Raw genomic sequence first — 26257 nt, 5'->3', positions numbered from 1 at the left:
TGGGGCCACATGTAACATAGAACATACACTCTTGTGTAAAGCCTCCTCCCCCACAAAAAGCTTATTTCTAGTTTGTTCAAAAAGAAGAAAGTTGTCTCACAAAACATGCCTTATCTAATCTGAGCTCTCAACAACATTCTACACAGGCTGAAACCTTCTTTCTAAAAACGCTCTCTTACTACTTTAGAAACCACACACACTTGGCTTACTTCCTACTTCTCTGGTTATTCTATCTCAGCATCTTTGGGATCCTTCCTTCTCTACCCACCTATTAGCTACCCACTTAGAAGTCTCACTCTGTATACACTAGTGATCCCTTGGCTCCAGGACTTCTCTGTATGCTGATTCTCCTGTATCTAGCACAGAGTACATCTTTCTTCTGATTCAGATGTAAAATTGTCTGCTAGACATACTAACCCAGATGCCCCACAAAAGGTCAACTCAGTATCTCTAAGGACTTTCCAGGTGGTGCTAGTAGAAAAGAACCTACCTGCCAATGCAGGATGTGGATTTGATCCCTGGGTTGGGAAGATCCCCTGGAGGAGGGCATGGCAACCCACTCCAGTATTCTTCCCTGGAGAATCCCATAGACAGAGGAGCCTGGCGGGCTATAGCCCATGGGGTCACAAAGAGCTGGACACAGACTGAAGTGACTAAACACACATGCACAATATCTCTAAAACTAAACTCCTCAGTCCTTATCTCAGTAAAGAATACCTCCAGCCATCCAGCTTTCCAAGCCAAAATATAGGTATGCCTCAGAGATAGGGCAGGCTCAGCTCCAGATCACAATAAAGCCAATATCACAATAAAGCTAATCAATAATTTCTTGTTTCCCAGAATATATAAAAGTTATGTTTACACTACACTGTAGAGTGCAATAGCATTATGTCCTAAAAGCCAATCTATATTCCTTAATCTAAAAATATTTTCTTGCTATCATCTGAGCCTTCACAGAGTCACAGTAGTAACATCAAAGATCACAGATCACCATAACGAATATAATAATGATGAAAAACTTTGAAATATTGCAAAAACCACCAAAATATGACACAGAAATGTAAAGTGAGCAAATGCTATTAGAAAAATAGTACCAATACGGCCTGGATATGAGGGGAGTTTGGTAGAGAACGGATACACGTATATGTCTGGCTGAGTCTCTTCGCTGTTCATCCGAAACTATAACAACATTCTTAATCTAACTATTGTTGTTCAGTCACTAAGTTGTGTCTGACTCTGAAACTCCATGGACTGCAACACACCAGGCTTCCCTGTCCTTCACTATCTCCTGGAGTTTGCTCAAACTTATGTTCACTGAGTCAGTGATATCATCCAACCATCTCATCCTCTGTCATCCCCGTCTCCTCCTGCCCTCATTCTTGCCCAGCATTTGGGTCTTTTCCAGTGAGTCGACTCTTTATATCAGATGGCCAATGTTTTGGAGCTTCAGCGTCAGTCCTTCCAATGAATATTCAGGGTTGATTTCCTTTAGGGTTGACTGGTTTGATCTCCTTGCTGTCCAAGGAATTCTCAAGAGTCTTCAAAAAGGATCAAAGTCTTCAGAAAGTTCAAAAGTATCCATTCTTTGACTATACTGATCTTTGTTGGCAAAGTACTATCTCTGCTTTGTAATACGTTGTCTAGGTTCGTCATAGCCTTTCTTCCAAGGAGCAAGTGTCTTTTAATTTCATGGCTGTAGTCACTGTCTGCAGTGATTTTGGTGCCCCCCAAAATAAAATATGCCATTGTTTCCATTGTTTCCCCATCTATTTGCCATGAAGTAATAGGACTGGATGCCAAGGTCTTCATTTTTTGAATGTTGAGTTTTAAGCCAGACTTTTCACTCTCTTCTTTGACATTCATCAAGAGGCTTTTTAGTTCCTCTTCACTTTCTGCCATTAGGGTGGTGTCATCTGCATATCTGAGGTTATTGATACTTCTCTTGACTGTCTTGATTCCAGCTTATGATTCATCCACCCCAGCATTTCACATGATATACTCTGCATATAAGTTGAATAAGCAAGGTGACAATATATAACCTTGACATACTCCTTTCCCTATTTTGAACCAGTCTGTTGTTCCATGTCCAGTTCTAACTGTCACTTCTTAACCTGCATACAGGTTTCTCAGAAGGTAGGTAAGGTAGTCTGGTATTCCCATCTCTTTAAGAATTTTCCATAGTTTATTGTGATCCACACAGTCAAAGGCTTTTGTGTAGTCAATGAAGTAGAAGCAGTTGTTTTTCTGATGATCCAGTGGATGTTGGAAAATTTTTTAATTAATTTACTTTTTAATTGAAATATAATTGCTTTACAGAATTTTGCTATTTTCTGTCAAACCTCAATATGAATCAGCCATAAGTATACATGTATCCCCTCCCTTTTGAACCTCCCTCCCATCTCTCACCCTATCCCATCCCTCTGGATGTTGACAGTTTGATCTCTGGTTCCTCTGCTTTTTCTAAATCCAGCTTATACATCTGGAAGTTCTCAGTTCACATACTGTTGAAGCCTAGCATGAAGGATTTTGAGCATTATCTTGCTAGCGTGTGAAATGAGGGCAATTGTATGGTAGTGTGAACATTGCCATTTCTTCGGTATTGGAATGAACACTGACCTTTTTCAGTCCTGTGGCCACTGCTGAGTATTCCAAATTTGATGGCATACTGAGTACAGCACTTTCACTGCATCATCTTTTAGGATTTGAAATAGCTCAGCTGGAACTCCATCACCTCCCCTTGGTTTGTTCATAGTAATGCTTCCTAAGGCCCACTTGACTTTATACAGCAGAATGTCTGACTCTAAGGGAGTGACCACTCCATCGTGGTTATCTGGTTCATGAAGACCTTTTTTGTATAGTTCTTTGTATTCTTGCCACCTTTTCTTAATCTCTTCTGCTTCTGTTAGGTCCTTACTATTTCTGTCCTTTATTGTGCTCATCTTTGCATGAAATGTTCCCTTGGTATCTCTGATTTTCTTGAAAAGATGTCTAGTCTTCCCCATTCTATTTTTTCCTCTATTTCTTTGCATTGTTCCCTTAAGAAGGCTTTCTTATCTCTCCTTGATGTTCTTTGGAACTCTGCATTCAGTTGTGTATATCTTTCCCTTACTCCTTTCCCTTTTGTTTCTCTTCTTTTCTCAGCTATTTGTAAGGCCTCCCCAGACAACCATTTTGCCTGTTTGCATTTCTTTTTCTTCGGGATGTTTTGGTCATCACCTCCTGTACAGTGTTACAAACCTCCATCCATGGTTCTTCAGGCACTCTGTCTACAGATCTAATCCCTTGACTCTATTTGTTACTTCCATTGTATACCCCAAAACAACATAAAAAGCTTTTTAAGTGTTCAATAGAAGCCATCACATACTAAGGAAAAGAAACAAGGAAAAATAGCACCAATAAGCTTGTTCCATGCAGAGTTGCCACAAACCTTCAATTTATTTAAAAAAAAAAAAATAGTATCTCTGAAGCACAAGAAAGTGAAGTGCAATAAAATGAGGCCTGCCTGTATTTCTAGACTGTTCCAGTTCTTCAATGGGTCTTTCACCCTCCACTGACCTCCGTTCCCACTGCCTGTCCTTGGCTTATGTGTCAGCTCTCAATGATGGCAGCAGCCTCCTAACTCTATATTTGCCTTCTCAAGACCAGGAATTCGCAAATTCCAGCCAGTGGCTTTACATTTTTTAAAGAGCTTATTAAGAATGGCTTTTGAAGGATTATTAAAAGAGTCGTTGAAATTGAGCCCAGAGCTGTTTAATTAACTTGCTTAAGATCCCTCACTTAATAAGTAGTGGAGCTAGGGTTTGAACCCAGATAACTTAAAGGATTATGAAAGGAATGACTTTTGTATTTTTAAAGGATTATTAAAGACAAATAAAAAGTGGAATATACAACAGAGACCATAGGTGGCCCTGAAAGCCTAAAGTATTTGCTATATGTCCCTTTATAGTAAACGGATTCTCACTTCTGCCCTAGATCATTGACATGCTACTGCCAGAGCATCTTTCTAGCAAAGTCATCCGTGATGCTCCCAGGCTTAAAATTTTTCCCTTGGCCTGCCAGCATTTGAAGATGATTTCCAAATGCCCTAGCATGATATACAGTGTCCTTTATCATCTGATGTCTGCCTACCTTTCTTGCTTCATTTCTTACCAGACCCCTCACTTCACCCCGCTGAGCTCTGCCCTTCCACGATACCCAGTTACTTGCTGTGTATGAGTTTGCCTGGGAACTTCCAGCCACTAGAAGTGAGTAAGAGCAAAGAGTCAATATCTTGTGGTGCCTTAATCACCCACCACATCCAGGCCAGTGGAGAAATCCTCCTCATCATGGGCATCATTGCTAAGAGTTATGAGCACTTGCTTTGAGCTACAAGATGTTCTCAGTGTTTTATAGATGTCCATTTATTTTGATGTTGTTGTTCAGTTGCTAAGTCATGTCTAACTCTTTGCAACCCTATAGACTATAGCCCACCAGGCTCCTCTATCCAGGGGAATCACCCAGGCAAGAATACTGGAGTGGATAACCATTTCCTTCTCCAGGGGATCTTCCCGATCTAGGGATTGAACCCACATCTCTTGCATTGGCAGGTGGATTCCTTACCACTGAGCTGCCAGGGAACACCTCACCCCATTTATTCCTAGAATAACCCTTTCAGGTTACTATTCCAGTTTTACAAATATTAAAACTGAAGCACAGAGATTGTTAGATTCAGTCTGGCCCCAGGGATCCTGTTTCTTTGTATTGATTTTAACCTTGGTTGAATACATGGGCTTGCCCCTGTTTTAGAAAGAAGCCATTGGGGTCAGCTGAATTTAGCATAATCCAGCATTCTATCCTCTAGCCGGCTGGCTTCCAATATGTGAGGCTTTTGTTTTTATTGTGGCATGTCTGTTTCAGGGAAAGACTTTTATTCTCTCAGTCGCTCTCCCTTTACATATACACACCCAGCTGTAAATATGCACAGTGCTCGGCACATAATAGGCACTCAGTAAACATTATTATTGTCACATCTGTGTTTGTATCTCTAATCATGTGTGTTTACAGCATTGACAGCCTGTGCATGTATGTGTTTAGGTACCTCGGCCACAAACAAGATGAAGCTGAACCATTTCTTGCTTTTCAGTCATTCTGCTAAATACTGAACACTACCCAGGCCTTTCTATTCTGCACCACATTTGAGTTGAGATTCAGGCAAAAGCTGAATTTGCATTTGGAAATGAGGCATGCTAGCTGAAAAATCTTGTAACTCCGCCCCACATCTAATACCAGGAAGCTCATGTCATTATGGACAAATATATGTCCAGTATTCCTCCATCAGAATCCAACTCCAGAAACAATACCTATAAGGATGTTCAGATTCTCCCAAATTTCCAGAGGGAGCTGGGTTACCAAACTGGGAAGGGAGGCTGATTGAGGATCAATCTTTTCCTCTGAGAAAGATCTACATACTGCTGATAGTCCCACACTGGCAGGGAAGCCCCCACTTTCTACCCAACACCTTCGGTCTAAGAGTGAGCCTATAGTCACATACTCCTCATAGCTCAGCTGATAGAAATCTTAAAGCATTTAAACAAGACTTTCCTAAAGGTCATGTGACTTTTCAGAGGAATGCAAATGAACATAAAGACAAATATGAAACTAGAGACTTGGGAGAAAATACTGATTCCTTCTTCAGTTCAGTCGCTCGGTCATGTCCGACTCTTTGCGACCCCATGGACTGCAGCGTGCGAGGCTTCCCTGTCCATCACCAACTCCTGGAGCCTGCTCAAACTCACGTCCATCGAGTCGGTGATGCCACTCAGCCATCTCATCCTCTGTTGTCCCCTTCTCCTCTCCTTCTTAGGGATGGAGAAACAGCTCACAGGTGCCATTTCATCTATATGGAGCCCTAGGGAACAGGCTAATGCCAAAGAGTTTCTGCCTTTTGATCCCTAAGCCAGTCCCTGCTTTCTTTCTGTTGTGGTTCTGGGTGCACCCACCTCACTCCACCAATCCCTTTGGTCAGGAGGAGCAAGCTAATGGTTACAGCAGTTAACCCTGAGGACAGCCCACAATGGTAGTGAACAGGAAGGCTAGAATCATAGCATCTTAGTTCTGCCACTTAATAACCACAGGAGTCTAACAGCTCTGAACCCTTGTTTTCTCATTAGTTAAAATGATCATAACCACCCTTCAGAAAAGTGAAGAAGAAGAGAAATATTATCTGTAGTATGCCTGGCACACAGTGGATACACATTTGATAATATAATCATTGTTCATTAGAGATGAGGCCAGTGTACCACACACCATCTTCCAGGATGTCACAAAATCAAGAGCATTACTCTTATTTTGAGGAACCCCTGGGCAGTTGCTGGAATACTAGCACTAAAAAGGTGTCTAGGAAAACACAATGTGATGGAGAATTGGCAGCCTATATCCAGACAACAGGAGAGTGTGCTTATACTCTACGGACAGTTTTTTCTGATGTTTTTGATCTGGTAGGATAGAGAAATATGTATGCTCTAAATGTTTATACTTCCCAGAAATCTCTGGACAGTGTTCCAAAGTGGTGTTGAATAGAAGATGAATTAAGGAGTATTTGGAAGGCTTTAGCTCGGGCAACACAGAGTATCCACAGATGGAAACTTCTTCGAATGGAAGAGAGAATCAGATGGAAAATGCCTCCAGGGTCAATTTCAGAACCACACTTGTGAATAATGCTATATGTAAAAGTCATAAGCACATGAAATGCAGTTTCTAAGTTTGTAGATAATATAAAAACTGGAGGCTGGGCAGATAGTGAGGGAAGAAGAAACCAGTTTCAATTTGGTTTGGCTTGTTTCCTTTATAGAAAAGGAAATGGAGATGACAAATGTTTTTCCCAGTGGAAAAGTATAAGAAAAGCAAGTCAGAGAAAAAAGAGCCATCTCAGTAAATAGATAAAACTTAGCCAAAAAAAAAAAAAAAGATAGAAGATCAGTGCAAGGTCACAGAAGTGACCGGCATGAATCAGAGAACATTAGAGAACACAAGACAATTAGTGACAACCAGTCACTGTCTACTCTCTGAAAAGCTGGAGCGTCTCAAAAGATCCCCCTAACAGTTAATTTATTCTTCCTGGAAAAGTGGTCCTAACAAATGGCATTTCTGAAAAAGTGGTTAACATTTTAGTATAAATGAGGAAGACACCAAAACAAACCAGAAGTGAAAGTGCTTCCGTGTTCTAGGTTGGGGTCAGCAAACTTTTCTTGCAAAGGGCCAAACAGCAAACATTTTAGCTTTGCAGGCTATCCCGTCTGTCTCAACTATTCAGTTCTGCCAGTGGAGCATAAAAGCAGCCATAGATTCTTAATCTGCTGTGGCTGAATGCCAATAAAACTTTATTTACAAAAGCAGGTGACAGCTGGCTACAGTTTGATGATCTCTATTCAAGGTAAATAGGAAATCCAGTCAGTCGTTTCATGCAGAGGTCTGCAGTTTGAAATGAATTACCTGGCAGGAAAATAGAACTACTCATATTAGCAAATTCAAGATTTTATGAATTTCTGAAGAGAAGGAAGCTGAAGGGTTTGGCAGAAAGTATTAGGACAGAGTTAAGAATGTGTGGTCAGTTGACCTTTCCCATTCCAAAAATATTTTCTATACTTCCACCTGGAGCAGTCATGGAGCTTCCAGCATTAAGTAACTTTTAGTTGGCAATTAAAAGCAGCCAAGGTTAAAAAAAAAAGTTGCCCTTGCTAAATGGTGATACAAAACTCTTCATGAACCTCAAGTCTGTTCCCCAAAATGTCTGTACAAAGTAAAACTCTCCCCTGCAAGGGTCTGAGCTACTATAATTTTTGGCTTCAGAAAAACATTCTTGCAGAAGATGTCTTCTCACAATATTCTTTCTGTCCTCTAGCTTCAAGCTACTTAAAATCTAGAAAATTCTTGTTAGCAATTGTCCATTTCCCTGAGTAACGACAAACCTTGGCACAAATTACCCCCCAACAAAAATGAGGCCAAACCACATGCCTTCCAGCTATTTAAAATCCAGAATATTCTTATTAGTGATTGTCCATGTCCCTGAGAAACATTGGCATATATTACACTCAACCAAAAATAAAGCCAAACCACATGCCTTCTTACTAGGCCCCAGTGGATGTTTGAATAGAGTCCATTTTTTTTTAAGGTCAAAGGTCATTCCCAATTCCCTGCACCAACTGAGCAAGTTACTTTTCAGAGCTTTTGTGTCCTCTCTAAAATATGATAATGTCAGACCAGTAACCTGAACGAAATTGTATGAAGCTTGGACACTTGTCTACTGAATACCTGCTCCCACTCTCCCTTTGTGGTAGATTTGATTATCCTAATCTTAGGAATCCCTAAGCAGAAGAAAAGTCAGCATTTCAGGGTAAGACAAAGACCTCAGTACCTCCTCCTTGGAGTTGTGAGCTGATACTCTTTGCACAATATTCTTTAACTGCTTCTAAGCTCACTTTTTCCCAATTCTTACTCTTTTCCCAATTTTACTTTTTTTTTTTTTTGCAATTGCAGAATTCTGGCATTTTTAAAAGTGTTCTAAAATATCAGTATCTGGTTAATAGTGTTAAAACAATTATGGAAATGACTAGTTGTCTTTATTCCGAGATTCCTGAGTCAAGAATAGAATTGAGGCTGCTGCCAGCCCAGTGTGCCACGTGGCCTCAGCCCTCTGCTTGTCTTTCCCACCCGCAGGGCTTCCACCAAGATACACCCACTGTGGCCCACACCCTGCTCGCTCACACAGCAGACCCCTCACCTCTTCCCCCGTGGCCCTGATTCATGTATTTTTTTCTTGAAAACTGTTCATTTCTCAGTCATTTACCCATGTCAAAGCAGCTCATCACAACATCCAGATTGCATTAGGTTCAGATATGAAGAGTGAATGATGATGGCAACGGTAATGCTAATGTTGTTGTTCAGTCGCTTAGTTGCGTCTAACTGTGACTTCAGGGACTGTAGCACCTCAAGCTCCTCTGTCTTCCGCTTGTCCTCTGGAGTTTGCTCAGATTCATGTCCACTGAGTCACTGACTCTACCTCATCTATCTCATCCCCTGTCACTCCCTTCTCCTTTGGCCTACAATCTTTCCCAGCATCAGGGTCTTTTCCAATGAGTCAGCACTCACATCAGGTAGTCAATTTTCTAATGAATAGTCAGGGTTGATTTCCTTTAAGATTGACTGGTTCTATCTTCTTGCTGTCCAAGGGACTCTCAAGACACTTCTCTAGCACCACAATGCGAAAACATCAATTCCTTGGCACTTAGCCTTCTTTATGGTCCAGTTCTAACATCCGTATGACTACTAGCAAAGCCATAGCTTTGACTATATGGATCTCTGTCAGCAAAGTGACGTGTCTGCATTTCAGTACACTGGGTTTGTCATAGCTTTCATTCCAAGGGGCCAGCGTCTTTGAATTTTGTGCTTGTGGTCACCATCCTCAGTGATGGTTTGGAGCCCAGGAAAATAAAGTCTGTCAGATTTGATTTTCTTGGTGATATCAAAAACAACCACTAAATATTAATAGTAACCTACACTTCCCTAGTATTTACTACTTGTCACATACTTTTCTGTGTTTTTGAAATACCTGGACTCAACATAGAATATTCACAACACCCCTCAGTTGGTGCAGTAATGCTCCTCATTCTGTGGGTGAGACAACTTTGCCACTCAGAAGTAAATTACTTGTGCTAGGTTACAGAGCTACTGAGTGGGACAACTGGGGGCTGGGGCCCAGTCCCTGTGGCTCTGGAGTCTGTGCTCTTATCCATTGTGCTATGTTGTCAAAATGATGATTTTCAGCTCCACTGCTTGGAAGGTCACTAAACAAGTGTTGTGGCTTCCCTGGTGGCTCAGATAGTAAAGAATCCACCTGCCATGAGGGACGCCTGGGTTCGATCCCTGGGTTGGGAAGATCCCCTGGAGGACAGCACGGCAACCCACAGTATTCTTGCCTGGAGAATCCCCATAGACAGAGGACCCTGGCGGGCTACAGTCCACGAGGTTGCAAAGAGTCAGACATGGCTGAGCGACTCAGCACAGCACACACATGTGTTTATTAAGTACCCGTTCCTTGTGTGTACATGCTCAGTCCTGTTAGACTCTTTGTGAACCCATGGACTGTAGCATGTCAGGCTCTTCTGTCCATTGAATTTTCTAGGCAAGAATACCAGAGTGGGTTGCCATTTCCTACTCCAAGGGATCTTCTCAACCAGGAATCAAACCCAGGTCTCTTGCATCTCCTGTGTTGCCAGGCAGATTCTTTACCAGCTGGGAATCCCCATTTATTTAGCATGTCAGCACTACACTGAATACTGAAGTGACAACTATAAAAAGGTAGTCCTTTTTTTTATTTATTTTTAATTGGAGGATAATTGCTTTATGGTATTGTGTTGGTTTTGACCATATAGCAACATGAATCAGCCATAACCCTTCCTCTTGAACTTCCCTCCCACTTCCCATACCATCATTCCCCTCTAGGCTGCCCCAGAACACCAGATTAGAGCCCCTACATCATACAGCACATTTCCACAGGCTGTCTAATTTTACATATGGTAGCGTGTGTGTTTCCATTCTGCTCTCTCCATTCGTCCCATCCTCTCCATTTCACCCTGTGTCCACTAGGCTATTCTTTATGTCTGCATCTCCATTGCTGCCCTGCAGATAGGTTTATCAGTACCATCTTTCTAGATTTCATATATATGCATTAATATACGATATTTTTCTTTCTCTGTCTGACCTACTTCATTCTGTATAAGAGGTTCTAGGTTCATCCACCTCACTAGAACTGAGTCAAATGCATTCGTTTTTGTGGCTGAATAATATTCCAATGTGTATGTGTACCACAACTTTTGAGGTATTTGTTTTCAATCTAACTGAAGGGAAGAGATGTGGTAGAGTGAAAGGACTTCATAGCACAAGGTAAAAGACCTCTGCAACGTCAAGAAAAGAAGGGATTCTCGTGGACTGTGGAAACACAGAAGGTTGAACTAGAACTTGTTCTTTAGGGATGGGGAGAATTTGAAAGAATCAGCAGGAAGAGGAAGAAAATGAACACTGCTCAAAACCAATGACAAGGAGAGTCAACGAGGCCATATTGGATGGCTAGAATGTGGGGCAGATAAGTTTGAAAAGATGAAGGAGACACTATTCTAAAGAGAAAGGATGTACCTATAATTTCCAAGTTCTAGTTGAGAAAATGGGTTTAAGAATGATTTGTTAGGATGAGAGTCTTGAAATGGTACATCATGGTCCATGTAGCAAATGAGTATTTCTGTGTCTAGAGCTTGAAATTTTCCTCTGACAACTGGAAATTCCAAGGAGGAATTTCAAAATGGAAATGTAGATTACCCCTACCTGTACCACTAAAAATTACTAATTTATTAGATGTATCTGATGCTTGAGCTGATGCCTTTTTACTTAGAAAATAGTGAGAAATAGTTAGAAATAGTTAGAACTTAGAAATAGTTCTTCAGAAATTGTAAGCTCACTCCTTTATTTGATCCTCACAAGATCTCTCTGAGATATTCTGCTCAATATGCAGAAGGAACATAGAGGCTCACAGAGCTGAAACACTTGCCCAAGACTACCACCTGAGTCCACGTCTCTTGACTGTAGTTGGGAATCCTTTCCCCCACTGCAGTTTCACATGGTTAGCTGTGGACATGACTTTGAGAAGTGGGCAGTTACATACAGTGGTGTCTCCACTGAGCCAAGGATTTTGAAGGCATCATGATACCACCCCATGTACAAGATTTCTAGACCTTTCCTCAAGACACCCAGAGAAACTTCCTTGCAAATGCAGAGAGAACTCCATCTCAAGCAGCTTGTGCTTGGTAGGACTGACCCAGGAGCACTTTGTCCATAACCTACTCATTTGTACAATGAAGGCTTGTGCACCTGAGACAATTATTTGTACTCTCTCAGGTGGTCTTTAATTTGTAAAAGACTTGAGAAGGCAGGCTGTCACCTTTACAAGTAAAGGTCACCAAAAAAAGCAAAACTGCTCTTTCATTTCCTAGCTAAAAACAATGGGCAAAGAAATTAAGCAGTAAGTTTTAGCCCAGTAAACCAAAAGGGAATGTAGGTGTGGAAGAAAAGCAATGAGTAGTAACATACCTAATAAGACTACAGCGCCATTTGCTATATAGGTCTTAATTATGCCCTATTCCATGTCCCCTCGTGTCCCCTAATTCCATAAATTCCACAACAACCCCAGAGAAATCTTTCTGGTTTTGTTTGGAAAGCAGCACTATGTTTCCATGCCTGTGCGTTCTAAAACAGGTCTGTCAAATCTGAAACCTAAATACAAGCTGACAGAAATCAGCTCCCAACAAATTAAGTTAAATTAATAGAGTAGATGCCTGAAATACAAAGAAAATCTTTTTTCCCCAGGAGTCTCTATCTCTCTAGATGCCAGTCTAAATAGATTAAAGTAAACCTCAATCTCCAGCAAGCCCTTTTCTTTGCCTTGTCACATTTCCTAGAGAGTCCTGCATGGGCGCCCTCTCCAGAAGTATTGCTCCCCCTAGTGGCAGCCTCCAAACTCCCATCTACCAATTTTATGGGAAGGAGAGGGAAATGGAGAGGGAAATGGCATCCCACTCCAGTATTCTTGCCTGGAGAATCCCGTGGACAGAGGAGCCTGGTAGGCTGCTGTCCATGGGGTCGCACAGAGTCGGACACAACTGAAGCGACTTAGCATGCGTGCATGCAAAGATGTGATTGAAAGAAAGTACTGAACCAAGAAACCCTATTTCAAATCCTGACTTTGATGCCAAATAACTATGTACATCCTTGAGCTAAAGAGTTCAGTTTTATGACTAAAAGCAATTTCTAAGTATACACAGTAAATAAGAAATTCAGATTCATCCTGTGTAGATTTTGTCTTAAGACAACATTTAAGACTGTTTTATGATGGCAAATACTTTAGTTTCTTAATCTTTGTATGCAGTCTATGGAATAGAAGACTGTATGAATGCCAAATATTCAGATCTATATTCTCTTTTTTTTTCCATTCCCATTATTCCCATCTTAGTTCAGACCCTTACGGCTTTGTACCCAATATGATGGATCTCCCCACTTCTCTTCACCAACTTTGTGTGAGTTCTTTTCCAGGCTCATACAGTCAGGAAGCATCATGGCTCACTCAGTAGCCTGGAGGAACTGTTACAGTAAGCTTACCTCCACTTAAAAGGAGTTAGTTGGGTCAGGCCCAATGTAAGAGTGGAGTTTACACTCTGCATGAGACCAGGCAGGTACAGTAGTTCTATGGGAAAAAATAAGATGATCTGACTATAGAAGCTAATAAATTACCTGGTGTGGTGGGGGGGGGGTGGGCGGCAGCGGGGAATTGGCCAGTATCATGAACCCCTCTCACTTCCTTCCTCACAATCTTTTCATCCCCTGTCGTTTCTCAGTTTTAATTCTCTATCACAGTGTGAAGCATTACCAAAGGAAGGGTCACTGGATATACCAAGAGGAGGTCTGCAGCTTCCTTATATACCTCATTTTAACAGTTCCTTCTGCTGGATAGGAAAACATACTTCAACTGGGTTTTAGAAATTGATATGCTGAAATGTAGAAAAATAAAGCTTAGAAACAAAATCAAATTCAGAAGACCTATCTTCTAATCTCATCCTCTAAATATTCTCTTCAAGAACCTCTTCTGATAGAACTCTGATAGGGAAGCAACTATCCCAACAGCCTTGAGAATTTAGCAAATCTTCATCCCTGCCTTTTGAGGATGGTAAAACTGAATAATGATCCACTGAGTTCAGGAGATATCAGAGGACAGAGGAGCATGGCGTGCTGCAGTCCATGGGATTGTGAAGAGTTGGACCTGACATAGCAACTGAACAACAATAGCAAGTTCAGTCATCTTAAGTGATCAGTCTGTCAAGCCTGCTTTGATTATTCCTGTTTGGAAATTGGTTTGGAGGCATCCATATTCTTGAGAGATTATAAAAATTTAAATCATCAAGTCAGCATTTCATTTTTTTAATTGAAAACAGCCTGAATACGTGAAAAGATTTAGCAATAATACCATGCTGCATCTATTAAGATTCCTACTAAAAAAAAAAAAAAAAGATATTATCTAAATATTGTATGGCTTAGCAAAGATAAGCAAATTATACAATCATCTTTCTCTTATTATCTCTTTGAAATAAACTAACCAACTAGAGTGTAATTGTTGATTTTGAGAGAAAACACCTAACTTGGGTGGATGAGTGAATGAATGAGTGGATGAGTCTAGTCACAATGTCTCATAGCCTCTCTGTCATCCCTCACAAAGTTTCAGCTCTCCTTCAATGCCACGGAAGCCAAACTGTTCCTGTAATAGCGGTGATGGTCTAAAATGGCACTGAATCAAACACAATCATCCAGAAATTTCCCTTTAGCTAAGGTTTTCAGTTTCCTTCCTCACTGTTACCAGAACTGCCCATACATAGTGAGACCGGAGAAGGATTGATGCAAGCCCTGATTTTCCTCTCTCCTGCCTTTCCTCCAACAGGAGGTAAGAAAAAGCAGTGCAGTAGGTCCAAGGCCGAGAACAGATTTGAGAAGGCCTGATTCATTGCCAGACTAGTCACCCACCTCAGAATAATTAAGAGCTGACTAGAGGTGATGCCAGACTACACGTACCAATAGAGTCTGGAGAGGCCCAGCCGAGACATAGTGAAGAAAAAGAAGTGTGTGGTGGGAGACTGCCGGTGGGACAGGAGATCTGAGTCCTAGTCTTAATTTTATCATTAAATATTGTTTTGTGCCTTACCTGAAAAGCAACCCCTTACCTGCTTGACTCCCATAGATGGATGCTAACATATGAGGGGAACATATGTTGGAAGCTCTTGGAAGCTTTGGAAATTGATAAGGAGGTGGAAAGAATCACAAAGATGGAAGTGACTGACTCCAGGAACCGCAAAGCCACCACTAACTCATTTCCATGCTGTTGAATGATGTATTGACCTAAGGCCTGGTCAGGTCCGGCACTGGATCTCTAAAGTTCCCATCCAATCCTCCCCCAACTCTTCTAGATTTTCCACCTCCACATACACACTAAAGTTATCATCAGCCTCACCATGAGCTTAAAGTCATCATTAGTCATTTATCTACTTAACTACCATAGAAGGTACTTCTTAGAAATGGCATCCATCTAGGAAAAAAAAAAAAAATAGCCTGAGATAGGTGTGGATTTTGAAGCTCATGATATGTACTCACCATTTGATTCTCATAATCCCTTTCAGGTAAAGCAAAGTATCTGAACTCCATGGTGATTATTCTAGAGTTATCTCTACCATGACCCTGAAGGGCAGGCTTTGCCTTCATTCTTCTGGCATCTTCTCTACAGAGGGCCCTCTGCCAAGAAGTGTGGGAAATGAAACAATAAATAAGATCTAATTTTTGTGCCCAGTAATATTTCCAGACTAATGAAGACAAAAGAATTGAGACACAGTTACACATACAGCTTCCTTCAGCATCTTCTCGTCAGCAGTCGATTTCTGGCTTCCTCTCTCCCACCTCCAAGCCTTAACAGATGCCTTTCTCCATATCTGGAAGCTCTGCCTACTCTCCACCATCCAGAGCATTAGTAACTCTTCCTTTATAACTTTGCCTTTTCCTGAAGCCTTCCCCAAATCCATCTGCACCATTCATTCTAACGTCTCCTCTCACCCCCAGTGTATGTGTTACGTGTATTCAGTGTCCATAGGCTGTCTGCTCCAACAGTTAGCATTTAGCCCAAGCAGTCAACAAACTGCATAAGCAATCCAAAACCGCCTTATTTGGGCTCACTTCCAGAATCACACTCAACAAAGTGGCAAGAGAGGCTGGTTTCCCGTGTGTCACTGTGGCCAGTTTGTGCCTGTTGTTAAACAGGGTTCTGTTTACTGTCCCCTGGGGTTCCTTCCAGCTTTACCCATGTCCGGTGCCAAAAAGGAGTCAACTGACCTGACCAGGTCTACATTTCTTTTCTGTTGCTCCAGGATTCTTCTGCAGCCAGATGATTCCTTACAGATCCTGGCACCTGTGGAAGCTGATGTGGGTTTCTACACTTGTAATGCCTCAAATGCCTTGGGATATGATTCTGTCTCCATTGCTGTCACATTAGCAGGTAATGTGAAAACCGCTGTTCAATATGGAAACTGCTAAGTAGGTGCCACAGCATGCTAAGTGGGGTCAGGGAGACAGACATAAATGAGATCCATTTCCTGCCTTTGGAAGTTTGTGACCTATAATTGTAATTAAATGAAGATAGCATGTAATATGAGATAGAATGAATGAAATAAGTTTTGATAACTAAAGAGGGTACAGTTTCATTCTACCTGAGAGGTCTTAGACTTGGGGTAGAATTTTGATAACAGAGATGCAGGGACGAGCATGAGCATAGATATATACAAGGAAGTAGTCTATGAGGGAACATGACTCATGACCTAAGGTCATCAAATGATCTTTTCATTTCTCCTCCCACCTATTACAAAGGAAACTAAGACCCTTGGGTAGTTGGAATTCTGTGACTGTGGGCTAGAGCACAAGTGTCCTCTCTGACTGTTTATTTCAACCTTTTTCTCTAATGGACCTGCTAGTACTTCACCTTTATCCATAGAGCTTAGGCAAACCATTCTATACGTGGCCACGTCAGAAAATCGCAATTCAGAGTGCAGTGCCTCCCAAAGTTGCAATTTGGCTTTTTTTTTTTTTTCATTTTTCATTTTATGTTGATGTATAGCCAATTAACAGTGTTGTAATAGTTTCAGCTGAATAGCAAAGGGACTCAGCCATACATTTGCACATATGCATTCTCCCCCAAACTCCCCTCTCATCCAGGCTGCCACGTAACGTTGAACAGAGTTCCCTGTGCTATACAATAGGTCCTTGTTGGTTATCCATTTTAAACGTGTTAGTCGCTCAGTCATGTCCAACGCTTTACGACCCCATGGACTGTAGCCCACCAGGCTTCTCAGTCCATGGAATTCTCCAGGCAAGAACACTGGAGTGGATTGCCATTCCCTAGCAGTATGTATATGTTGATCCCAAATTCCCTTACTATCCATTCTCCCATCTTTCCCCCTGGTAAGGTTGTGGTCTTAGAGTAAGAGACTTTTATAAAACCTTCCTTACATAGGTGGGTTTTATAAAACCTTCCTTACATAGGACAGATCCTTGCCTTTGAAACTAAGAGACCTTAGAGACCAGCTGAACTCTGAACCAGGGCCCACAGTTCTTAGCGACCAGGCAACCTGAGGTCACATAGCCTCTCAGCTGGTGGCTGGGAGAAGGAAACTGAGGTCTCCTAACCCCCAGATCATTGTCCCCTCGTCTCCCCACTGATGCTTTCAGTCTGGGCTCCCCTTCCTCGGGTCTGGGCCATGCAGCCTTTGTGGCGGTGTGTTGCATGTGTTTGTATTTATTCTTTTCAATTGCCGCTCCCATGAGATGATTCAATCGTTGCTAGAAAAGCCGACATCACCCCACACTGACCTCATCCATCCACGCCAGGATTATGTTGTCACACTGTTTTCCAGTCACACATGCTACTCCCTTGCATATCTGTTTAGCAACAGTATTTCTACCCCCATGACCTAAGGCTGATCTGGGAAGGGACCTTGAGCAAGACGCTCTGCAGAGAAGATGAAAGTCAACAAAGAGTAAGGCCAGCTGAGGGGCCCTGAGGTGGATTACAGACTATTATTAATGCCTATTTTTTTGTGAATAGAACATTTGCTTTGCTCCTAATGTATTCCAGTCATAATCTTTATGCCCCTCTTTGTACGGAGTCCAGATGCTTGGCACCCATCTGGTTAATTCTCTTCTGCCTTACCCGCCCCCCAACACAGTCTGCCTTGGCCAGGGCAGTGCGGACAGCCTTCCAGCTGCTGGCAAATAGTGGCTCTTACAGGATTAACTCTCTTGTTTATATTTATCCAGATACGGTTCAGCTCTGTCACAGACTAAATACCCTTTGTTCACCTGAATTTAATATGATTCATGGAAACCTGTCTGGAATTAAGCAAAGCAATTGTAACATCAGGCTTGTCTTCAGCTCTTTGAAGAGGAGCTATTGGAGGCTGCCAAAATGTTCAAAGCCAGGAAAGAGAGAGAGCAGCCAAAGAGGCACCGGGGAAGGAGGAGGAAAGGAGCTGAGCGATGAAGTAGTTCACGGACACCACACCCAGAGCTTAGGGAGCTGTGTCTTTGTCTTCGATGGTGGGGTTTGTTCAGGTCTGCTGGCACGTCTGTCAGACAATCCCTCTGAAAGTTAAGGATCAAAATGGAGATGTTGCTTTAAGATTGTATTTGTATCTTTACCTGGGATTATCACCTAGCCTGACGTCAATGTCTACACTCACAGTTTTAAAGTGACTCACCAGCTACTGTTCTGAACACGTCCTCTGCCAAGTATTATCAGTGTGGAGCAGTAAGTTAGACCTGAGTTTTGTGATCTGTGATGCTTACAGACTAGTGAAGGTAATAGATGTATACGTGACCACCTAGAATCAAGAGATAGTTTCCTTCAAATGTACCCATTAAGATCCTGCATAGGATAAGATACAACCCAAATACCATGTAAGTGGTGGGGGGGCACTTTGCAGCAGGGGGAGATGTGAGGCATTTCTAAAGGATACAGTTCTACTGTTCATTAGCTGTGTGACCTTGAACAAAGGGTATAAGCTCACTGAATCTTCCTTCTCATCTGTAAGAGTGAAATTAATCATATTTTACAAGATTGTTGTGAGGGTAAATAAGATTGCACATGTGAAAAAGCCCTGAGCCCAAAGCCAGGCACATAGTTCACACCTAATAAATATTTCTCTTTCTTTCTCTAGCTCTTCTAAGATGAAACACATCCTTAAATCAATTCTAAAATGTGTAAAACATTAGCCCAACTTTGCATCCATGCATTTTTCACTGTACATCTTCACACTGAAAATTTGCAAGTATTGGGTTGGCCAAAAAATTCGTTAGGGTTTTTCCAGAACTCAAACCCAAATGAACTTTCTGGCTTAACCAATACTTTATAAGTGTTAGTCGCTCTGCTGCTGCTGCTGCTGCTAAGTTGCTTCAGTCGTGTCCGACCCTGTGCGACCCTATAGACAGCAGCCCACCAGACTTCCCGGTCCCTGGGATTCTCCAGGCAAGAACACTGGAGTGGGTTGCCATTTCCTTCTCCAGTGCATGAAAGTGAAAGGTGAAAGTGAAGTCGTTCAGTCGTGTCTGACTCCTAGCGACCCCATGGACTGCAGCCCACCAGGCCCCTCGGTCCATGGGATTCTCCAGACAAGAGTACTGGAGTGGGGTGCCATTGCCTTCTCCGGTTAGTCGCTCAGTCATGTGCAACTCTTTGCAACTCCATGGACTGCAGCCTGCCAGGCTCCTCTGTCCATGGGATTCTCCAGGCAAGAGTACTGGAGTGTGTTTCCATTCCCTCCTCCAGGGGATCTTCCTGAGCTAGGGCTTGAACACAGGTCTCCTGCATTGCAGGCAGATTCCTTACCATCTGAGCCATCAGAGAAGCCCACTAGGAGCTAATTCAGCTCTGTCTTTGTGCTCATGCTCAGTTCAGTCGTGTCCAACTCTTTGGGACCCCATGGACTGTATAGCCTGCCAACTCACTTGTGATCAGACCCTCATGGTAAACCTCAGTAGCTCTATGCTTTAAAAGACATTGTAGAGTTGTGGTTTTTGCATTTTGTTTTTTATCTTGACTTCAGTATAAATGTAGGCCAAAAAAAAAGGATTTTGTTTGAGGCTCAAAGCACTCAGGTGTCCCCTTGACATTAGCAAGACCCAAGTCTTGCTTGGGTCTTGCTAATACACCTGAATTGACCAGATGCAGGGAAATTTGTTCATAGTAATTCACGAGAGCAAGCATAGTGTGGCAGTTAAACCTGCAGGCTCCAGAGCCTCACAGTCTGGATTTGAATCCTGACTCTGTCATGTCCAAGCTACATATTCCTGAGCAGCTTCTTCATACTCTCTGACTCAGTTTCTTTATCTGACTTATGGTGATAATAATAGTGTTTGACTCAGAAGGTTCTTGTGGAGATTAAATGCCTTCATTCATGTAAAATGCTTATAAGTATGCCTGGCATGTAGCAAGCACTCAATACTTGTTCACTCTTATTATTATTATTGTGAAGATAAAGCAAAAGCCAGGTTATTTTTACAGTAGGGGAGATTCCTTTTCAGAGAATGGAATGCTCACAAACCCTTTGTAGAGCCCCTCTGTCTAATGTCTCAATGTCTCAGTGTCAAAGGGAAAGCTGAATTAGCTATCTGAAAAGTGGTTGGAGTGTGCCTGGATTCAGAGCAAGGGAGGTGGCTACGAGAGGACTGTCTCACATGGGAGAGGAAGGGAGAGCTGATGAACGCCCTCTGGCCCATCATTAGACCATTCCTGTTCCCCCATCCTCTGAACTGAGAGTGTTGTCAGTTCTGCTGCTCAGGTTTATGGTAGGTCCATTGGTACTCTCTACAACTTTTGTTTAAATATAGAAACATTATTTCGTTTTAGATATACCAAACCTTCCTACTCTGCCTTATTTAAGCCTGTAAAATATTGTCTTTCGAGCTTCTTTGCTTCTCTAAACTGTCTTTGCTTCTCTCTAAACTCATCAGTATGTGTTGATTTTATCTTTTAAGTCCCAAAGGTTTTGAGAGTACTTCACAAGTCCCTCTCAGGATGGAGATGCCTAATGTTTCCCTGCCTACCTCCCTGGTTCCAGAAACTCACAGCCATGTAGACCCAGTGGCACAAAACTCCTTTCTGTCCTAAACTGGACTCAACCGGATGCTTCCCTGGATGTTTCACTGCTCAGAAAGTAGATGGGAGGGGGAGGGTAGCAGCGGCTAGGGAGGCGTTTAAGAATGTCACCAAAAGGTCACATACCTAACCTGTTGAAGGACAGTTGACTTTGTGTGCATTTGTAGCCATAGGTAGAGGAGAATTTCTGGTGTGCATGACAAGGCACAAAGATTGGAGAGCCATCTTGACTAGTGAGATTCTGCATTCAGCCGACATTGCTCAGAAAACTGCCAGATCCGAACGGTGTAGGCAGCATTTTGAAGGAAAGCAGTAGTTTCCTGGTAAATTGCTTCAGTCTGGACCAGTGGAGGGGAGCTCTGCTTACCAATGCAGATGAGGCCCATCCAGGTGTAGCCCACTGATGAAGTCATAGCCATAAGGGAAACGTTTTTGGTTGTCATTGATTTTATAAGATCACAAAAGAGATACTGTAAGGCCTGCTTGACATCATCAATGGAAAATGAGAAGAAGATGGGGGCTAAGGGATGAGCATATCTTTCATTGAAAGGAGAGAACACAGATGAGCTCATCCCAAGTGTTCACAGGAAGAAAGAGACAGAAAATATTTCTCCTTTCCTGGCATGTTTTTCTGCTTTTCTATGAGTTGAATAGCTGACACATATTGTGTCTAATAAAGAGATCACAGAAACCTCACTGGGAAAATAAAAATAAAAGGCAGTTGGGTTGTTTTTTTTTTTTTTTAATTCTCCTTTCTCAGCCCCCTCCTCATTATGATTTAGTAGCTGCAATAAAGACAAGCAGTTTTGTAAGCTTTTCATAATGTAAGTCATTTCAAATTGGCATTTCTGAATTCTTCATCCAGCAACTCTGTTCACCAGGGAGGATTCTGCTGCATAGAGAGTTAGGCTCAGAGAGGACTTTGTCACTGTGGTGACAACCAGCAATGAAAGATTTGCCCCAGTGCACCAGATCAGAGGGAAAAGCACAGAAGTTTACCTGTGTTCCTAGTGATGCTCTGAGCATCAGGGTAATGGCCATTGACTCATTCAAGCTGCCATCAAGGGACCTCATTATCTGTTACAGTACTGAGTAACCAAGATTCTTAAGTTTTCCTCAGTATGTATAGATGTGTAGCATGCCCACTGAGGAAGCCTAGCTTTCGTAGAATTCAGATGAAAGGGATGAGAGGATAGCAGGAGAATTCAACTTTCTCTGCTCTGCAGCAGAATAGAGGAAGCAAACAAGGAAATGATCTAGCCTAGCCCATCTCACATTCTGAAAAAGCAATTCCCACATCTGTTCAATGGAATGAGGGAAGGATGGGTGGTGAGACAGGTAGAGGGTACCATATCCCTGGAGTGTTGTACCTTGAAGAGGCTGTAGCATCATGCAGCTGTCCTGGGTATGGGGTCCCTCATCTAGGACTCTGCAGCGGAACATGCAAAAGAGGTTGCTGCCTTAGAGTCCTGGGGAGTCGTTAACTTCAACTGAATAATCAGTAGAGGTAATGGTAGTAAAATCTGACATACTGGCATTGGTAAAAAATATGTTTAGGGAATGGTGATTGAAACAAGGGAGGAAAAGGAAGCCAGGCAGCCTGGGGACGTGTAGGTAAGGATAGTCTAAGCCCTAGACTTCCTTAGTTCCTAGTGTTAGTCCCTCAATCATGTCCGACTCTTGAGACCCCAGGGGATCTTCCCAACCCAGGGATCGAACCTGGGTCTCCCACATTGCAGGCAAATTCTTTACCATCTGAGACATCAGGGAAGCCCTTAGACCCTACGGGCCCTGAAATATTGATACCAAAGGCACACCAACTAAACAGAGTCACAAAGGCAAAGAAATACCAAGTCCTTCTTATTTTTTGTGCAAGATAATTAGTAGTCACACTGTTGACCCTGACTCCTCAAGAAAAGGTTAAATTAGATTTAAATTGTTTTATCAATTTTCTGGAGGCATAATCTACATCCCATAATATCCACCCATTGTAAGTGTTCAATTCAATGATATTTTAGCAAACTTTTTAGGTTGTATAACCATCATCACAACAAACCAAGATTGTTGTTTTCTTAAAAACACTGTTGAAGTGTAATTCACATACTGTACAAATCAACTATTTAAAGTATACAATTCAGTGGCTGTTAGTACATTGAGAGTTGTACATTCATCACCACACTCAAATGTTTAGAACATTTTCATTATCCCAAAATAAATTCCACACCTCTTAGCCATCACTTCCCAACCCCCTCGTTTCCTCCAGGCCTCGGAAACTACTGGTGTACTGTGTCGTCATAGACCTGCCTATTCCAGATACTTTGAGTAAGTGGGGTCCTACATGGTCCTTTGTTAGTGACTTAGCATAACGTGTTCAGGATTCACCCGTGTTGTGACATGTATGCTGCATTCCTCTCTGTGGTGGAGTAATAGTATTCTACGGAGAAGGCAATGGCACCCCACTCCAGTACTCTTGCCTGGAGGATCCCACGGAGGGGCCTGGTGGGCTGCCGTCCATGGGGTCTCTAGGAGTCAGACATGACTGAGCGACTTCACTTTCATCTTTCACTTTCATGCACTGGAGAAGGAAATGGCAACCCACTCCAGTGTTCTTGCCTGGAGAATCCCAGGGATAGGGGAGCCTGGTGGGCTGCCGTCTATGGGGTCACACAGAGTCAGACATGACTGAAGCGACTTAGCAGCAGCAGCAGCAGCATAGTATTCCATTGTATGAATATACCACATTTTCTTCCACTCATTGATGGACATTGGGGTTGTTTCCAGTTTTTGGCTATCATGAATAGTGCTGCAGTGACCATTCATGTGCAAGCTTTTGTGTAGACATCTTTTCATTTCTCTTGGGTGTATATACCTAAGAGTAGAACTGCTGGGTTGTATGGCACATTTATGTGTAACTTTTTAAAAAACTGTCAACTGTGTTTCAAAGTAGCTGCACCATTTTGTATTTCCATCAACAGTATTAGGATTCCAATGTCTACATCCTCACCACATCTGTTATTGTCTATTTTTTTAAATTATAGCCATCCTCATGGATGTAAAGTGATCATTTATTGTGACTTTAATTTACATTTCCCTGATGACTAACAGTGTTGAGCATCTTTTCTCGTGTTTATTACTTGTTTATACATCTTCTTTGTCGAAGTAGTAACTTTGGTGATATAGGCAGTGTATATGGCCTGCATATTATTCTTTTATTTTGCCCTAACAATTTACCACAAACTTAGAGTCCTAAAATACAAATATTTTGTTTTAGAGTTCTATAGGCCAAAAGTCCAGTATAGTCTTACCAGGATAAAACCAAAGTGTCAAAGGAGTACACTCCTTTCTATAAACTCCAGGAGAAAATGCTTTTCCTGTTCATTTGGATTGTTGGCAGAATTTAGGTCATTGTGACTGAGACTGAGATCCCTGATTTCTTGCTGGCTGTAAACTGAGTGTCATTCGCAAGCTCTAAAGGCTGTTGCATTCCTTAGTTTTTGGCCGTCTTCCTCCATCTCAAAGCTAACAGTTGGAGACTGAGTCTTTCTCATATTGCCTCTCTCCCACAAGCTCTTCACTATCCCTCTTTTAATTTTAGGAGCTCAAATGATTAGACTGGCCGACCTAGTTAATCTAGGGTAATCTCACTATTTTAATGTCAGTTCATTAGCAATCTTAATTGCAACTGCAACTTTAATTCCCTTTTGTCATGTAATATAATATAGTCACAGATTCCAAGGATTAGAGTATGGACAGTACCACACCCTATCTGAAGGGCACAGCTCGTTTTTATCTTTCTATTGCCAAAAAAAATCACAAATCTAATGGTAGACCTTCCAATTTTTCCATATAAGCCAAACCAAAACACACACACACATACACACACACTTTTTTTTATTTAACTTCTCCTTTTTTTTTTTTTAACTGAGTCCACAATAAACTGTGGAAAATTCTGAAAGAGATGGGAATACCAGACCACCTGACCTGCCTCTTGAGAAACCTATATGTAGGTCAGGAAGCAACAGTTAGAACTGGACATGGAACAACAGACTGATTCCAAATAGGAAAAGGAGTATGTCAAGGCTGTATATTGTCACCCTGCTTATTTAACTTATAATATGCAGAGTACATCATGAGAAACACTGGGCTAGAAGAAGCACAAGCTGGAATCAAGATTGCCGGGAGAAATATCAATAACCTCATATATGCAGATGACACCACCCTTATGGCAGAAAGTGAAGAGGAACTAAAAAGCCTCTTGATGAAGGTGAAAGTGGAGAGTGAAAAAGTTGGCTTAAAGCTCAACATTCAAAAAACTATGATCATGGCTTCTGGTCCCATCACTTCATGGGAAATAGATGGGGAAACAGTGGAAACAGTGTCAGACTTTATTTTGGGGGGCTCCAAAATCACTGCAGATGGTGATTACAGCCATGAAGTTAAAACATGCTTGCTCCTTGGAAGGAAAGTTATGACCAACCTAGATAGCATATTCAAAAGCAGAGATATTACTTTGCCAACAAACGTCCGTCTAGTCAAGGCTATGGTTTTTCCAGTGGTCATGAATGGATGTGAGAGTTGGACTGTGAAAAAAGCTGAGCACCGAAGAATTGATGCTTTTGAACTGTGGTGTTGGAGAAGACTCTTGAGAGTCCCTTGGACTGCAAGAAGATCCAACCAGTCCATCCTAAAGGAGACCAGTCCTGGGTGCTCATTGGAAGGACTGATGCTAAAGCTGAAACTCCAGTACTTTGGCCACCTCATGCGAAGAGTTGACTCATTGGAAAAGACCCTGATGCTGGGAGGGATTGGGGGCAGGAGGAGAAGGGGACGACAGAGGATGAGATGTCTGGATGGGATCACCGACTTGATGCACATGAGTTTGGGTGAACTCCAGGAGTTGGTGATGGACAGGGAGGCCTGGTTTGCTGCAATTCATGGGGTCAGGTTGCAAAGAGTCAGACATGACTGAGCAACTGAACTGAACTGAACAAGTTCAAATTTTTAAAAAATTCTTTCCAGACCAAACATGTGAGTGGACTGAACCATAGCCTGGAGGCTACAGTGCCCTCTGGTTCAATCATCCATTTTCTATATTCTCTGCTCAAATATTACACCTCATTTTCCAGCATAGTCAGAGTGTCACTGAAGTATAATAATTTATTTTATTAGATTACACTAAGTTAAACCATGTAATGATTTGGATGGGAGAGAAACATTTATTTTTTTTTCACTACTACTAAAAGGGAAACATTGTAACAATAGAATAGGTAAGATTTTAGGGTATTTGTCTCATTACAAAACTCAGAGCAGATTTAGAACTATAAACCTGTATCCTTATTGTAAACAGAGGGGTTTTAAATAGATGCACTCTTGGGTCTTTTTTAGACCTTAAAGTCCTATGAATCTCTCATATACAAATAAAGTACAGTAGTCTCCACCCACCACTACCAGCTATAAACTCCCCTTACTTAAAATTCTAACATTTGCCAATTTATT

At 42.0% G+C, this 26257-nt stretch overlaps 1 protein-coding gene across 3 annotated transcripts in view; it reads left to right on the top strand.

The window, feature by feature from the left end:
- The window catches only part of ADAMTSL1 (ADAMTS like 1), a 1109873-nt gene that overhangs the window by 961043 nt on the left and 122573 nt on the right, over positions 1-26257 (top strand). For all 3 annotated transcript variants that reach the window (XM_061425212.1, XM_061425211.1, XM_061425213.1), the window contains one exon: positions 15984-16111. In XM_061425212.1, coding sequence (XP_061281196.1) covers positions 15984-16111 — 128 coding nt within the window. The remainder of the gene's footprint in view (positions 1-15983; positions 16112-26257) is intronic.

This window comes from Bos javanicus, chromosome 8 (assembly GCF_032452875.1).
Source record: "Bos javanicus breed banteng chromosome 8, ARS-OSU_banteng_1.0, whole genome shotgun sequence".
Classification (NCBI taxonomy): Eukaryota; Metazoa; Chordata; class Mammalia; order Artiodactyla; family Bovidae; genus Bos; species Bos javanicus.
This window is presented reverse-complemented; position numbering and strand designations above follow the sequence as displayed.